The sequence below is a fragment of the Leopardus geoffroyi genome, chromosome B3, assembly GCF_018350155.1.
Source record: "Leopardus geoffroyi isolate Oge1 chromosome B3, O.geoffroyi_Oge1_pat1.0, whole genome shotgun sequence".
NCBI classification, from domain to species: domain Eukaryota; kingdom Metazoa; phylum Chordata; class Mammalia; order Carnivora; family Felidae; genus Leopardus; species Leopardus geoffroyi.
Window position 1 is genome coordinate 43,109,039 of NC_059337.1, and position 17,621 is coordinate 43,126,659.

The 17,621-nt window shown below is 35.5% G+C and overlaps 1 protein-coding gene across 5 annotated transcripts in view; it reads left to right on the forward strand.

Moving 5' to 3' along the window:
- Positions 1-17,621, forward strand: part of VPS13C (vacuolar protein sorting 13 homolog C) — a 202,233-nt gene that overhangs the window by 129,507 nt on the left and 55,105 nt on the right. For all 5 annotated transcript variants that reach the window (XR_006704645.1, XM_045449539.1, XM_045449540.1 and 2 more), the window contains 8 exons: positions 3,820-3,970; positions 5,999-6,108; positions 8,652-8,821; positions 10,093-10,340; positions 11,462-11,691; positions 14,104-14,196; positions 16,428-16,793; positions 17,196-17,282. Coding sequence is in view for 4 of the 5 variants with exons in the window: in XM_045449539.1 (XP_045305495.1) it covers positions 3,820-3,970; positions 5,999-6,108; positions 8,652-8,821; positions 10,093-10,340; positions 11,462-11,691; positions 14,104-14,196; positions 16,428-16,793; positions 17,196-17,282 (1,455 nt within the window). In the remaining variant the exon portion in view is untranslated. The remainder of the gene's footprint in view (positions 1-3,819; positions 3,971-5,998; positions 6,109-8,651; positions 8,822-10,092; positions 10,341-11,461; positions 11,692-14,103; positions 14,197-16,427; positions 16,794-17,195; positions 17,283-17,621) is intronic.

A 17,621-nucleotide genomic window follows, 5' to 3' on the forward strand; every position in this document is an offset into this window, starting at 1 on the left:
GCTCTGTGCTGACAGCTCAGAACCTGGAGGCTGCTTCAGATTCTGTGTCTCTCTCTGCCCGTCCCCTGCTTGCTCACTCGCTCGTTCTCTCTTTCTCTCTCTCTCTCTCTCTCTCTCTCTCAAAATAAATAAACATTAAAAAAAAAAGTGGTGATGCCTTAAATGGGAGTACTTTGTTAACTGAAAATGAAGTCATCCTAATTCTCTGACTTTTTTTTATTTCACTTTAGTCACATATCTGGTAAAGCCAGCAATAAGTCCGAGATAAAACCTACTAGAGTTTACTGAACATATTATTAGTCATTTTGGAAAGGTCTGTTACAGTTTTAAGGCACTTGAATTGTAAGCCAGTATAAAGTAAGATTTAAATACCACATTCAAAATACCACAGGAGTATTCTTAATGTTTAAAAGCACTCTTTTAATTCGAAAATAGAACTTACGTGGCACATGGGTGACTCGGTCAGTTAAGCATCCAACTTCGGCTCAGTGTATCATCTCATGGTTCTTGAGTTTGAGCCCCATGTTGGGCTCTGTGCTGACACCTCAGAGCCTGGATCCTGCTTCAGATTCTGCATTTCCCTCTCTCTCTCTCTCTGCCTCTCCCCCACTCACACTTGCTCGCTCTCTCTCTCAAAAATAAATAAATAAACAAACATTAAAAAAAAGTGAACTTTTTAAAAAAGTTTATTTATTTATTTAGAGAGACAGTGTGTGTGTGTGAGAGAGGGACAGAGAGAGAGAAAGGGAGAGAGAATCCTAAGCAGGCTCCGCACTGAAGCATGGGGCTCAAACCCATGAACTGTGAGATGCTAACCTGAGCTAAAACCAAGAGACACTTAACCAGTAAGCCACCCAGGCACCCCGAAAAGTGGACATTTTAAATAGATGAATGTGTACATTTGGTAACCTATAAATACAGCATTGTTTATAATAGTGTGATTATCGGTTTCCATGTTGACTCACTGGGAGAGATGGTATTGGTCAAAGGTGGTAACGGAAGTGTAGGAATCCTGTGGTTCTCCTGTGCATGTTTGTGAGACCACTGAAGACAAGCAGTAGGGGATAGGGGAGGACCGAGAGTGACTAAACCGAGTGTGTGAAAAACAAATAAAAATTTAGTAGTTTAGAAGTTTTTGATACCTGTGATTACTTCAGAGTTAGTTCTAAGATAAAACAGAAAGGTCAAAGAGTTCTACTCAGGAAGAAGTTAAAACTGAAGTTTGTTGTAGGGATGAAGGGTCCTTTGTGTAGTTATGAGTGGATATAACATAAGGGAAGAGTGTCTATTTAGGGTATTTATTCATAAAGTTTTCTCTATTTCAGAGTATGCAACTCTCAGCTTCTCCCTTGCTGTTAAGAGATTAGGTCTCAGGGCTAATATCTGACCTTTTCCCCTTGCTTTCAAGGATTGTGTGGTTCTAGGTTTGCTGAAAGCAAAAGTAAAACCTGTATTTCTGTCAGTAGGAGAATATGGACTAAGGGACAGTATATTCATATTATGGGCAGTATAAAGCAGATAAGGTGAGTGAGCTAGAACTATATGAAACGAAATGGGTATACCTTAAACATAAAAGTGGAAAAAATTGAGTTGCAAAATGAGAGTACAATTCTATATTATTTCAGATTTTATAACAAACAATAGACATTGCTGTGTGTGTGTTTGTTGTGTGTGTGTGTGTGTATTGTTTGTAGGGAATTCAATAGTGGTAAATATAAGAAAACATTCATGGGAAGAATAATTCTCTAATTCAGGATAGTGTCTCGCTGGAAAGGAGTGTAGCTGGGATGAAGTCTCATAGAAGTAAACATAGGTCTTCAACCATATCTATAATGGAGAAACAAGATCTAAAGGAAATGTGGGAAACTGTAAGATTTGACAAAGCTAGATGATAGTTACACTGGGGAGGATTATTGTATTCTCTCTGCTTTTCCTTTATGCTGGAAGTATTTCAAAAGAAAGACAAAAAGTAACAGATCCAGCATTTTAACATCAATGTGTGATCATCACTTTAACTAAAAGGACGCCTGTTAAATCAAGATGCAGCTTTAGTGGGTACAGTTTCCACTACCTGATGTGTCAGCAATCCAGGCCTCTCAGAACACCCCCTCATTGGTGTGAGTCTGTGTACTTTTTCTGGGTGTAGCTAAGAAAGGGTATCAGGTAGGTGACATCAGTGAGTTGAGTAAATCAGTTTGACAGTTCTTAAACAACTGTGGGGCCATGTCTCAAATTGTCATTCACGCTTACGGAAGGGTTTCAGCCACAGCAAACCAGAGGGGATGGTGAAGTTCACTGCTTTCCAGGCAGTTGTAATATCTTGGTTGGTATCACACGTGGGAATGAATACACAGGGAAGTTCTGGGGAGTTAAAGTGACATCTATTCTCTTGGAGCAAACAAGAAATCTTTGGTTATTATCTCATGCTAAAGTATCTCCCCATTTTCATTTAGGCTGGGGTCAGGCACTTTTTCTGTCAATAAGGGCGTGTATTTGGGGAACAAAGTATTCTGTGGTATTCAGAGGAGAAGGTGCTATGAATGCATGCATGCCTGTGTGAAGTTGTGTTTAAGTATTTGGAACAGTCTTTTGGACCGCTATATGTGTAGGGAAAATGTACAAAAGATAGAAAGATTAAAAGGTTTAATGGTTCTTGGCAGCCAGTAGCAACTTTGTTCTAGCTACTTCATGTTCTGCAGGCAGCTAGGAGGAAGATGGTCTTATTTCTTTTTTAAAGATTAAGAAACCTGAGTTAAGGAGGCTAAGAAACTTGGCAAATAGCACAGCCAGAAAGTGGTAGCGTTGATACAGTGCTGCCTGACTCAAAAACTCTCTCCCTCCCTCTTTGCTTCTTCATTTCTTTTTCTTTTTTTCTCTCTCTCGCTTTCTTTTTCTTTAAAAATTTTTAATGTTTATTTGCTTTTGAGAGAGAGAGAGAGAGAGAGAGAGTGTGAGTGGTAGAGGGGCAGAGAAAGAAGGAGACACAGAATCTGGAGCAGGCTCCAGGCTCTGAGCTGTCAGCACAGAACCGGATGCAAGGCTCGAACTCATCAACTGTGATATCATGACCTGAGCCGAGGTCAGCTGCTTAACTGGCTTAGCCACCCAGGCACCCCATCACTTACTTACTTTGTTCCTTCCTTCCTTCCTTCCTTCCTTCCTTCCTTCCTTCCTTCCTTCCTTCCTTCCTTTGTCACACATTCCGTTTTGTAAAGGTGGGAGATCAACAAGATGCTCCTTTTCTGCTCTGTGTTTTTGTTTTAAAAAATTCTTTGTGATGCATTACTTACTGTTCTAAGTGGCATTATTCTTGATAAGTTGCACAAATATCTTAGGTATGTCCAGATGCATGTTTACAGGGAATAAGAGCTCCATTGCAGGAGAGTATCTTTTTACTTCTTGGTAGAGACTAGAAACTGAAAGACACTCTTCCTGTATTAAGTTTGGATGGGAGTAAAGTGGAGGAGGGAGCTGATACTGGGGGAGAAGAGAGAGAGTCAGAGTGGCGATGGGGAGAGAAGGAGAGGAGAGAGAAGCACAGGTCCAGGAACAGTAGAAGAAAGATAGGAACAGACGGGGAAGAAGAATGACATAGGCAGGTGCTTGGGTGTGGGATCAGACAGAAGGGTGCTTTACACAACAATAGTGTCTCCTACTATACAATGAAATACTTGTTTCCTGTATTTACTGTCCCAACTCTTTTTTTTTTTTTTTTTTGCTTAGGTGAACATTGAATTTGAGGAACTGTAAACTGAGACATGGATATGATATTCTGCTTTTTTATTACTTATATATTAACAATTTATTGTTGCTTTCTAGGTTGCTCTCAGTGAAGATGACTTAACAGTTTTAATGAAAATTTTGCTGGAAAATCTTGGAGAAGCTTCTTCACAGCCAAGCCCTACACAGTCTACCCAGGAGGCTATAAGAGTAAGAAAAGATGTTCTGGGTGGGCCTGACCACCTCAAAGGTATAAATTAATGAAGATTTTTGCTTTGATTATGGAGGAAAATTAGTGTTAATGCTGTATTTATGTATAGTGGTATTTTTAGTTGTCTAGCACAATGTGTTATGAACTGTTTCAGTACTGTAGTATTTACTGTGGAAAATTGGCTGGTACGGGGCCTGGGGCTGCCTCGGAGCTCCCAAGGGAAGGAGGTATGCTCATTGTCTTCCCATAAGGGGAGGGGCCACCTACTGTTTGCAGGATACATGTTTGCCCTTTACTTCTAACAGCTGAATTTGCTGAGTTTAGGAGCCATGGAGGTGGTGTACCTTGAGAAATAGCAAATTAGGCATGTAGCATGGCAAGGTCCAAAATTATCAAGAGAAAAAAGGGCCTCAGTATCCTACTCAAATGACTGGCCCAAGAGAAAGGAAGGTCTTCTGGTACAAAAACAGCTTTACTAATCTGGCTTTATTAGAGAATGATATAGTCACATACATAAGGGAATTTTCTGGATTATTACAATGGAATCATTTAAAAGCACTGAGCCTTTTAAATTCATCCATTTTTAAAGGATAATTTTTATAAAAGAAAAGTGTCATTCTTGCTCAAGATAGTTATATAAAACATAATTTTACTTTTTTCATCATTTAAAGACATTCACGTGAACATATGTTTTATTAGACTGTAACTAGGTTAATATTTCCATGGCTTCCCCTTCTGTTGAATGGCCCCAGACTGCTGTGCTTTTATACTGAATGCTCAGATCATCAGCTATTACTTAAGAAAGCAGTACATAAAAGTGTCAGTTACAAATATCATTAACATTGCTTCTCCTGTATTTAGGCCCAGTGTGTTTTGAAATTGCAAAATAAATGACTAGAGTTGTGTGCAGAAAAGGTTTTTGTTTCAGGTGGATAGTTAGTGCTACATGGGGTTGGTGAGGTGAGCATCTTCTCCCCAGACTGGGTGTATGCTCCAGTACAGTCCGGACAAACGCTAGATAAGCAGGCTATTGCTGTGGTTAGACCGGAACTATGTGCAGATGATTAAAAACAGCAGGCAGGCTGTATGTGATTAAATCAGGAGCTCATTATGTTCAGCTGTGGTCAATTTGTGTCTTTGGCTCTGGCTATACGGTTAACGTGGTCCTTGGGAAAAGTTGTGAATTCAGAAAGCTGCAAAGATGGTGGAGATTGGAATATGAATTACTTTCAGGAAAAGTGAAGGGAAAAAACCCTAGCATTTTCCAACATGGCGAAGCCTTTATGTGGTTAAAGTTATGCAGTGTTTGCTCTTCCAGTATCTTGTAAGAACATTTCCGTATAAATGATCAAAGGATAGAATCCATCTCCAAAAGAGTTGATAAAATCAGTTTCTAAGAGTGGTTGAAAACAGTATCTGTTTTTATTGTCTAAAACGTTTTTGCCTAAAGATGAGGGAAAGGACTAAATTACTTCTTGAAATCTCTTTTCCCCCAGAATTCCAAAGGCTCCCTGGCCCATATTTTATTTGAGCACTGTTTGTCTCTGCTCTTGAATTATATTCTGTTCTTGTAAATGTAATGAGCTGGGTGGTATAGGTAATTAAAGATAGTGAGAATTATATTATGCTAGCAGAGGATCTGTTATTGACTAGTCTGTTCTAGGACAAAATATTTTATTTTTCTCTGCCTCTAATTTCAAAATCTCTTAACACTGGCTTATAACCATTTAGGTTAAATACTTTGATAATTGTAAATTATTCTATGATGAACAGTCCTGCTCTGGGGGTCTTTAAAAAAAAGTTGTCTGGATACTCTCCAACACCCCTTCTTTTTTGTTGCTTCTTTTAAAATGTAGATGGTCTCCCTCTGTCATTTTTCCCTATACTAAATATATATAGAATAAATCATTGCCATTTTAATTAATTCTCATAAAATGATTTAAAGAATCCTAGAAAGTATGATACATATTTAGAATAATAGGTTATCATCTTTGCTTTTTAAATAAGTGTAAAATAATGTACCTACTTAAAGCTTTTTAATTTTCATTTTTATGTTTGAACCATCAGAACAAGATATGACAGACTCAAAGCTTTCTGTGGACCAAAATGTCACTCTCCAATTTGACTTTCACTTTGAATCTCTTTCCATTGTCCTTTATAACAATGATATAAACCAGGTATGTAGTAAATTTATTTAGAAATACATCTTCAGTTATTGATATTTAATTTTAAAACATTGGCATTTTTTCATTTGAATTAAAAAATTAATTAAAAAATTAATATGTCTATTAAACTCTTACTTGGCCTACAGAATATACATTGGTCTTGCTCTGTCTTCACTTTGTTAGTATTTCTAATCTTACTCAGCTGAGGAAAAATTTTTACTTCTTTTGGTAACATTAGCCCTGAACGACGTAGGTCCATCTCTAGTCGAAGAATTTTATATGTGAGTAATTAATTATATGTGTAATTTTGTTACATAGCTATATATGTGTACATATATAGCTGTATAAGAATAATTTAGTAGTGGCTTTGGAACCTTGGAGGATTCTTTTAAAATTCATGATTATCCAGGATATAAAAGCATTAATTATGTTTCTATTAAATAAATTTTATATGTAATAGATTTGTATTAAGGATACCGATTAGTGGATACAAGAACCAAGTATAGTGCCATGATTTGAAGTAATTAATGTACCAGTGCTATTTTAGAAAGCTATTTGTTGTTATGTAGACAGTATCTTCAATAAATAATTTTATTATATCAATTACATAATATCATAATACTCATAATAAATACATCATATTATAATACCCACAATTTGCATTGATTTTGTCTGTTGTTATTGTCCATTTATGTTATCTTATGTTTCAAATTGTTTTCTAAGTTATTCATATTGCTCTTGAGCCTTGGGCTAGTGTCCGCCATTTATGCAGTAAACTACTTTCATTTCTAATGTTTAATGTTAATGAAAAAATAAAAAACATGACCTATGGGAAATGAATAGTTAAATGTATTCTTCATTGCACTTAAGGTACCATCATTCTACTGGTGCCCCAGCCTTAGAATGTTGATATTTTCTTTTACTTCCTTCTTTATTGACCTTTATTCATTCGCCACTGAGTATTGCCATTTTTTTCTTTGTTCTTTCCTGATACTTCTCACTGCTACTTTATTTGAAACTTCTTAGCTTACCCTTACTGTAATGGCTTCCTTGTTCGTTGCTCTTTTTCCTCTCATCCATACCAGACATTGGCACAAGTTCATTTTCCTAAATGAATTTCATGTAGCCGTTTATAACTTTTTACTCTACTAAAAAACATTCGGTATTAGGTTGTCTGAATTGTACCTTATTAAAAAAAGTTCAGTGACTCCAAATTGTTTACATTAGTAGCTGTACTAGTATATTGTGATCAGTAGGTGTGTCACAGGTCATTTCTGTTCATAGTTACAGACCAGAAGCTTGTGAATTATTTGCATTTTTATAACTTACATTCCAAATTTGCCATTAATAATGTCAATGTCTGACCCATGTGCATACAATGTACCGTCTTGAGTGATGGATGTAGTTATAACCAATGTACCAGGAATTGCACATCACCAATACCTCTTATATCAATGCCATTGTCTATAGTGAGCAATTAGGACTTCACTTTCCTAAAGAGATTTTTGTTAGTTGTTTTGTTTTGTTTTTTTCCTTCTTTTTGGGGGGTGGTTGTATATTTAACCTTTAGAATTTGCAGGATGTGTTACATACCTTTAGATGTAGAATTTGCAGGATGTGGGCATACCTTTAGAATTTGCAGAAATGTGTTGCAATTAAAGATTGAGATCCTTTTACCTGTTAATGAAAGTTTAAATCTTTAGTTTGGGAAGTGGGACCTCATTAGGCCCCTGTATTTCTTCCCACCCCTCATTCCCTACCATTCTTTAATTGAAATATTCAAACTTAAGCAGCTAGTACCTTGTACCCTTATAGCATCTCTGAATTGTTTACTCGTGTTTTTTCCGCATCTGGATGTCTTCTCCCTCCTCTTACCCCATCTGATCCTGCTTAGTCTCTGAGGCTCAGTTCAGTTATCATCTTCTTTCTGAATTTTTCTCAGCCCACCAGTGATCTCTTTGACCTTCTGAGTTTTGCTATTTGTACTCTTTACCTAATCACTTAATATTCTTTGTGGAATATGGGGGGATTAAATATGAATAAATAAGTGTCTACATGTCAGTCTTTGATCATTTACAGTCTACAGCATCTCCTTGTCATGTTTGTTATAGTGTGTTTCTATTTTCTATATTTATTAGGGTATAAGTTCGCTGAGATCACCTACTACATTTTATCCTTTCTCATAAACCCCATAGTTCCTTTCACGGTTTTTTTTGTTTTTTGTTTTTGTTTTTGTTTTTAACAGAAGACTTAATTAAATATTTATTAGTTAGACTGATTGACAAAAACATTTCCTGAATATCTTTATTTGCATTAAACTGTGAGATAAATTTTTATATATTAACCATTGTTGAATATCAACACATGTATTTTTTATATGTACATATACACTTACAAACGCATGTATTATTCTGTTTTATTCTTGTGTTTTAACACCCATGCTTCTAAATTTTGTTGTATCAGTTTGCCTTTTGTCTCTGAGTTAAGAAATGTGTTTAAAAGTCATTACATAATATTTAGAGATACTGATTCTTTTGCTTGAAAATACACCACAGGAATCCAAACTTTCATTTCACAATGACAGTTTCCGGCTTGGTGAACTCAGACTACATCTTATGGCCTCTGTAGGGAAGATGTTTAAGGATGGCTCAATGAATGTTAGCCTTAAACTTAAGACATGCACACTTGACGATCTCAGAGAAGGCATTGAGAGAGCAACATCAAGGTTTGTCATCTCTGAACTTGCTGTACGTTATTTAAGGCTGACATTATACCTGACATTTGGTTGCTAGGCTTGGGATTATCAAAAGAGATCTTTGGTCATACTTCAATTTGAAGTGCATCAATAAATAGTGCTAATATCAGATTCAGTTCCTATGAAATTTGAATTAAAGGGAAATTTAATAATAAAATGGAGTACTGTCTTAAAAGCAGGAACTAAGAGAATGTAAGAATTTTAATAATGAAATTCACATAGGGTGGTTTGTTGGTAACATAGTTTTCTAAATTGTCCCCAAAAGGCAGGTTCTTTTTTTTTTTTTTTTTTTTTTTCAAAAAAAAGCCTGAAAATTTCTGATCTTTTCTTTGCCTTACTTGTTTTGTCTGTATATTTTAAACCAGTATTCTGAAATTTTTTCCAAGTTTTACTAGAAATGTAATCCCTAGCATTTTCACATTATCAAGCCAGTACTTAAACATTAGTTTATATTAGCCTCCTGTAAAGTGGAAAATAATGTAACTTTAATATTCTAATTATATATTTATTCCTTTCTCAAATATTGAGACATACTCTTTTTGCCCTTGATGTTTTTTGGAGAAAAACTATGCTGCTCCCTAACCAGGGGCTCCATTGAATACATACTGGATACTTCTGGGCTCTTTGTGTTTCCTAGAGATGAATAAATGAGGAAAGAGTGCTATCATGCAACCAGCTTTTCTAGTTTGCAAATTTCGTGTTTCGGGTAGCTGTCCGCTACTATATAGGCTAGGGTAAGGCCATCATCTGTTTGGTAACCTGTTCTTCCCAGCATGTGTGAGGATATGTGGCAACTATCACTGCAGACACTTGATAAACACTGGCTGATTTGAATTGGATTGAATACTTTTGGACTCAAATTATATAGGATGATCTTTGGAGATAAATTTGTTCAGGGAGGTTTTATTTTGTAAACTAATGTAAAGAGATTGACCTTTAAATTTTGTGGGACCACATTAATGTGTTTTGTTAATTCCTTTTAGTAGTAATTCATTTATTTTCCTGCTACTGTATTATAATTATAAAATAATCTGTAATTGCTTAAAAACATGAATCTTGCTATAGAGATTAGGAGACTATGTCCTAGTTCCTAATTAGCTGATTAGACCCCAGTTAACGTTGACCTGTTTTCTGTTCAGATTAAAAACTCAAAGGTGAAACAAAGACTATTAAGGTGTATAGGAAATTTTTCATCTTTTAAATTATTTTTGCAAGAATAAAATAATGTATATATTTTTTAGAATGATTGATAAAAGGAATGATCAAGATGACAACAGTTCTATGATTGATATAAGTTACAAACAAAGCAAAAATGGAAGTCATGTTGATGCTGTTCTTGACAAGCTGTATGTATGTGCCAGTGTGGAGTTTCTGATGACTGTGGCAGATTTCTTTATCAAAGCTGTGTCTCAGAATTCAGAAAATATGGCAAAAGAAGCACAGATTCCACTACGACAGACAGCCACAGCAAAAATCAAGATGGAGAAAGGTTAGTAGAATTTATCTGTTGTAGATGACAGCTTGTCGTATATTTTAACAAAGATTACAAGAAAAAAGGTGAATGGACAATTCAAGAAAGTAAAATACTCTTTCCAATTTAAATATATGCTGTGGAAAACTTTTAGTAAGCATAAATTTTTAAGAGGTAGAATAGAAATATATATTGGATTAGGGGCTAGGAAACCCCTGTTCTGGTTCCAACTCTGCCATTAACATTTCTTTACTTACCCAAAAATAGAGCGAGTTAATCTGGGTCTTTGGTTGGGAGACTTTCTTATAGAAGGGCAGTCTTTTATTCAGAGAAAATATATGGAAGAATTATATCCATTGAAGCAATTGAATAGATAGAGGCAGAAGGTGATATCGGACCACCCAGCATGATGCCCCTGGACATCACCGTAAACACCTTAAACTAAGGGGAGTGTGTGCAAATGTCTGGTCTTGATGTACACCGAAGTCACTTCCCTGCTCTATAAATTACTCTAGCATTACCAAGTAGATCAGTGATTTTCTTTGTTAAATTATAATTGTCTCAGGTCAGGCATTTATCTTTCTAATGCATAATTCAGCAAGATTGGAAAATACCATTCACTGGCAAGGTCAGAATTTTATTTTTTCATTTACCTTTCCTAAACAGTAATTATATATCTCTATATTCATATACATAGTTAATGTATTAATCCTATAGATTGTAGGACACTGATTATGTGTTTTATAGTGAAGTCAGAGTCAACTTTATCAGAGTCTCTTATCCTCTTCCTGTTATTACCCTCTCCTGTTTTCCCCTCCTGTCTCTGCAATGTAACATAAAACACATTCATGTGTTCATATGTGCACACACCTTAATTCAGACAAAACCAACTTCAAAACGAGATTATTCTTGCTAGGTCAAAGTGGAAATGATGTTGTGTCAGAGATCAGATTGCATTATCCCGCACAATCAGCATTTGTTAATAATTTATCATTAGTATTAGTCAACTACGGTTAATTCTGCCATATCCCATATAGCAAGATATTAGAAACAACCTAGCAGCGTATAGATAGTATATACTCAAGTGACAAGATATATTTTGTGACATATTTTTTGGTTGCTTTTTTTGTTTTTTTCAGATGACTCTGTAAGACCAAATATGACTTTAAAGGCCAAGATCACAGATCCAGAAGTGGTATTTGTTGCCAATCTGACAAAGGCCGATGCTCCTGCTCTGACAGCCTCATTCCAGTGTAACCTGTCTATGTCAACCTCCAAACTTGAACAGATGATGGAAGCTTCTGTGAGAGATCTTAAAGTCCTTGCTTGCCCTTTTCTCAGAGAAAAAAGAGGAAGAAATATTACTACAGTAAGAATTGCCTTATATTCTAAGCACGGATTGAAGATTGGCAGAAATGGTGGATTCGTAGAATCCTAGAATGTGAGAGCTCTATAAGACTTCAGAGATTATTTACTACAAATTTGAGGTTTAAAGTTAAGGTTGAGTTCCGAAGATGTTAAATGATTCAGCCATGCTGCCATTGGCAGAACTGGGAGCTACCTTTAAACTTTTTCCTTTCATTGTACCATCTTTTGTGGAACAGTAGTTGAATTTTAGTACAAATCAGCAATGAAGTCACGTGACCAAAGAGATTGTTTTTGCTGTATTAAAAGTTAACTTCGTGGGCACCTGGGTGGCTCAGTTGGTTAAGCGTCTGACTTCACCTCAGGTCATGATCTCACAGTTCTTGAGTTCAAGCCCAGCATCGGGCTCTGTGCTGACAGTTCAGAGCCTAGAGCCTGCTTCGGATTCTGTGTCTCCCTCTCTCTCTGCCCCTCCCCTGCTGTGCTGTGTCTGTCTGTCTGTCTCTCTCTCTCTCAAACATTAAAAAGAAAGTTAACTTCAGTTATGTGTTCAAGTTATTGTTTAAAAAATATTTAGTTAATTGATTGCCATACCAATAAATTTTAAATGTTAAATTGAGAATTTTACATTAAAGAGGATTCATTGTATTATATAACTCATTTGCAGTATTAAATTAGGAAAATTTATGACCAAGTGGCTTACATAAAGAAATGCAACATTAGACTTAGTCTGTACTTTATCATGAAGCATTCTTGAGCAGGATCATCTTTTGGCATGTCACAGAAAGCTTATAATTAATTGATTACTCCAGGAAAAGCTTTTCCTAATTTTTTTTTTAAATGTAAGTAATACAATACTAATTCCTCCATTCAGTTGAGGTGTAAGATTAGTTTACTTATTCATTTGAGGTGTAAGGTTAGTTTACTTATTTCTTTAATGATATATATATGTATATATATATGTTATATATATATGATATATATATGTATATATATGTTATATATATATGTTTTATATATATATATAGTATAAGTAAATTTATTTACAAATATAAGCTTAATAGTTTTAAGTAAGTCATTGGGTTTACAGATTGGAAATTTGTTTTTATAAGCACCTTATATGATATTCAAGACTGACTTCGTGTTCATCATAGGGAAACTGTTCATTTACGTACCTTACCACAGTCTTTTTCTAATGTGTTAACAAAACTTTATGTTTTTAATGTTTATTTATTTTAGAGAGACTGAGAGGGAGGGACAGAGAGAGAGAGAATGCATGTGCATGCATATATGGGGGAGGGGCAGGGAGAGGGAGAGACACAGACTCTGAGGCAGGCTCCAGGCTTTGAGCTGTCAGCGCAGAGCCTGATGCAGGGCTCAAACCCATGAACTTTGAGATTATGACCTGAGTCGAAGTTGGACACTTAACTGACTGAGCCATCCAGCTACCCCAGAACTCTTTGTTTAAAATAACAATTTCAAGTTATTTAGTTGTCATAAAAACTAATAATTAACAATTTCATTTCCTCATGTACTTCTTTGTGAATGTAAGACTTTACCATAGTCTTCACCTCATTTTTATGGATATTTTAAAGGCATATTTTACAAAGGGTATCGTTTGAAAGATATTTTAGTGAAAGCAGACATTTTATTTTTTTTAATGTTTATGTATTTATTTTGAGAGAGAGAGAGAGAGAGAGAGAGAATGAGCAGGGGAGGGGCAGAGAGAGAAGTAGAGAGAATACCAAGAAAGCTCCACACTGTCAGAGCAGAGCTCTACAGGGGGCTCGATCTCATGAACCATAAGATCATGACCTGAGCTAAAATCAAGAGTCAGGTGCTTGACCAACTGAGCCACCCAGGTGTTCTGAAAGGAAACATTTTAAACTTGTATTAGTAACTGTACATCCTTACTTAAGAATTGACATAAAGGAATTGATCAGAACTGCTTACAGTCCTTTGACAATGTACACGGATTTGTCATAATTAAGAGCCCTCACAAGAAAAGTTCTCACCTAATTTCATTTGTCTTTTGCTTTTGGCATAAGGTATCACTAAAGATCTCAAGTGAAGGGCCCCTGAGTTGCTTCGTTCATTAAGCATCCATCTCTTGGGCTCAGCTCAGGTTATAGTCTCGTGGTTTGTGAATTCGAGCCCCAAGTTGGGTTCTGAGCTGACTTTGTGGAACCTGCTTGGGATTCTGTCTCTCTTTCTGCCCCTCCCCCTCTGATGCTCATGCATGCTCACACACACACACACACACACACACACACACACACACACACACTCTAACGAAAATAAATACATATTTTAAAAAAAGATGTCCAGTTAAGTAAGACATTTCTGGTGTGTATTATCTACGTATACCTAACAGATTTTAACTAAGGAAATGTGAATTTTATTTATTTGTTACTAGGTCTTACAGCCTTGTTCTTTATTTATGGAAAAATGTATGTGGGCTTCAGGAAAACAAAATATAAGCATTATGGTTGAAGAATTTATAATTAAGGTCAGTGCCTATCATATTATTTGGGTAAAAATTCTTGTTTCTAGCAAAATCTTTTGATGTCTCTTCTAACTAGAACATTATGCTACTTACATTACATATTCAAACAGTAAATACTGCTAATATTAAAAGACATTTTTCTTTAAAGCAAATTTTTTTCTATCTTTTTATAACGAGAGTACTTTTAAATATCTATAAATGATTGAGATAGTTTTTATCCATTATGTTTGCTTTTTGTGTGTTGGGGAGATTGGGTTTGGGGGACAGCAGAGATGGGATGGGAAGAGAAGAAAGTTGGGATGGAAAAGTGAAGTTGCCTTTATTTGTAGTAAGTTATTTTAGGCTTTTATTCAGGTATAATGTGAATTTAATAATTACATACTTAAATGTTTTCTCTGGCTTTTAAATTTTTGTAATGACAGATGTATGCTAGAAATAAGTTATTAGGATTTGCTTTTTATTAATCTCTTATATTTGAAGTATTGGAAAAACAATCTCTGTTCTCCAGTAGCATTTGTATTGTTTAAGTATGACCTCATAATTGGTTATAAATGAAAGGCAGAGAATAATACTTCCCCAAATCTCTTTTTCTGTCTGTCCAAAGGACGCAATATTGAGGTGGTTGATAGCAGTTTTACTATACCATAACCGATAGTGATTAAACCAAGGCTCAAACTAATGTCATTTGAGTTACTGTATAAATAACAGTGCCATTTTCTCTCAATATTTTAAAATGCTCAGTAGTTTTAGATTGAATTTTGTTAACAGATTTACTTTTTGAAGAACTTAAGGTGGTCATTCAGGGGGAAAGGTCTTGAATTTGCATGCACTTAGTCTAAGACAATAGGTTAAGGTACTGGGAATATTGTCTTTCCCTTTCTTTGTATATCAGTTTATTTGTTTATTCATTCAGCAAGCATTGTTTGAGCTCTTACCTTGTACGAAAAATGTCTACACAAGGCATTGGTGATACATAGTCCATATCTTCAAAGAACTTACTGATATATGTGAGAGAAAGAAGTAAATCAATGATTCTGGCTTTCAGAGCTGGAGGCCTGTACTGGTGCTTTTGGGAGCACAAGTAAGGGTCCTGTGATCAGACCACGACATCAGGGAAATCTGCCTTGAAGTGAGGCTACTTGAACTGAGTTTTGAAAATCTGATGGAGGTTAGAAGCAGAGGGAGGCTGAGGGTTATCAAGACAGAACTGACAATATGCACAAAAGTAGAGGTATGAAAAACCTTTTAAGGACTTAGAGTGGTGATTCCACGTGGTTGGAGAGAATGGTGTGGTGGAGTTGTAAGATTGAGAGCTCTAATTAAAGGTGCCATTAATAAGGCAAGGACGAAGAAGGGACTTAGTGGACAGGTAAGTTTGGGAAGAGGCTCATACTACTTCCTTCTTTGGGTGATGTAATCATATCATTTTAGCAAATTACATAAGTAGAGGTTGTGAGAACTGAACAGTAAAGGAACCCACTTATTTAACCCAGTATTGCTTACACTTTGGGAAACCCTGGTATCACATCACAAAGACTTTTGTGTCCTCAGCTAAAGAGAAATTTGAACTGCATCCTTAAAGTTTGGGGCAATTGAAGATTTTAGGCATAGGAATGGCCTGCCCAGATTTGAGTTTGAGGAAAAGAATGCTGGTGGAAATGTGGAGGGTAGACTCTGAGGGTCCAGTCAGCACTGGACATAGTAGGCATTATCAGTGTAGAACTAAGGTGCAAGGCTAGGAATGAGGAGGTGAGCAAAGATACTATACAAAGATAATAAGAGGTAGAGTTTGGAAAACTTAGGGGAGGTGGAAGGGGATCCATGGTGATTCTTAGGCTTTTTGTTTCAGTCAGAAAAATGAAAACCATGTATGTATATTTTGATGAGGATCATATACTTTGGTTTAGTTAATGCAACTGGTTGAAAAATAAAAAAATCAGTTATACTACATTTTTCTTTTCATATAACCCTATTTTATTATGAATTGGTCAATTTAACTTTAGGTTTTGAAATTAACATATAATATTAATTACTTAATTCCAATGTAGCCTGGGCAGAAATCATGGGTATGATGTTAGCTGACTTGACATATGGCTTTGTGTATTCTCTTTTGTTTTTCTTAGGTATTAATGTAATATGTTTAAATTTTTAACTTTTTTAAAAGTTTTGTGTTATATATTCTTCTCATTTAGAAATAATTTATTCTTAAAATTTTTCTGCTTTCTTTTTTAAAGATTTCACCCATAATTCTGAATACTGTGATGACGATCATGGCTGCTATGTCTCCAAAGACAAAAGAAGATGAATCCAAAGATATATCTAAGGAAACAGAAAATCTTTGGGGCATCAAATCTATTAGTGATTATAACTCTTGGTTTCTTGGTGTTGACATGGCAACAGAAATAACAGAAAATTTCAAAGACATTCCCTGTCTATCTATAGAGGAAAATTGTGCTGTTGTTGTAGAGTCAGTTCAGGTTACCTTAGAATGTGGCCTTGGGCATCGAACTGTACCTTTATTACTGGCAGAGTCTAAGTTTTCAGGAAATATTAAAAATTGGACTTCCCTAATGGCTGCTACTGCTGACATGACATTAGAGGTATGACTACATCATTTAATACTTCCAGAGCCAACTTCTCAAAATTACACCTGCAGAATTAAGATGTGCGCTTTTCTTGTTTGTGCATGGCCACAGCAAGTGTGTGTGTGTGTGTGTCTGAATAGATAATATATTCTAACATTTAACTTGTTGATGCATAATGTAGTATTATTTAGTTGGTTACTGTTTTTTAAAGACTTTTTGTTAAGTAATTTATTTATGGCAGTAAAGTAAGAGAGTAAAGGAAAATGTACCCTCTTTATAGCTATTCTTTGTGTCTTGAGGTATGTTGTTAAAATGATTGGCATATAACATTAATTGTGTAATATTTTTTTCTAATGATTATAGAAATATGTTGTTAAAGTTGAAAGACTCTGTTATTACAATTCTGTGCCTTTCCAGGTTCACTACTATAATGAAACCCATGCTGTTTGGGAGCCACTGATTGAGAGAGTGGAGGGGAAGAGACAATGGAATTTAAGGCTTGATGTAAGGAAACCATACGATATCTTTATATTGATGGCACTCAACACATTCATTTATATTTTTTAGTTCAATGATTCTCAAGATTTGTGGTCTAGGATTCTGGAGGCCCTTTTAGGGGGTTTGTGGGGTCAGAACTATTTTCATAATAATAGACATTATATATCATTTTTATTCTCACTCTCTTGTGAGCATACAATGGAATTTTCCAGAGACTGTGTGATATTGCACCAGAATGAATACTGAAGCAGAAATGAGAATCCACTCGTCTTAAGGCAGTCACTAGAGAGATTTGCAAATGCCCCTCTTTTTACTATTAAAGATAACTTTAATCGTTATATTTCA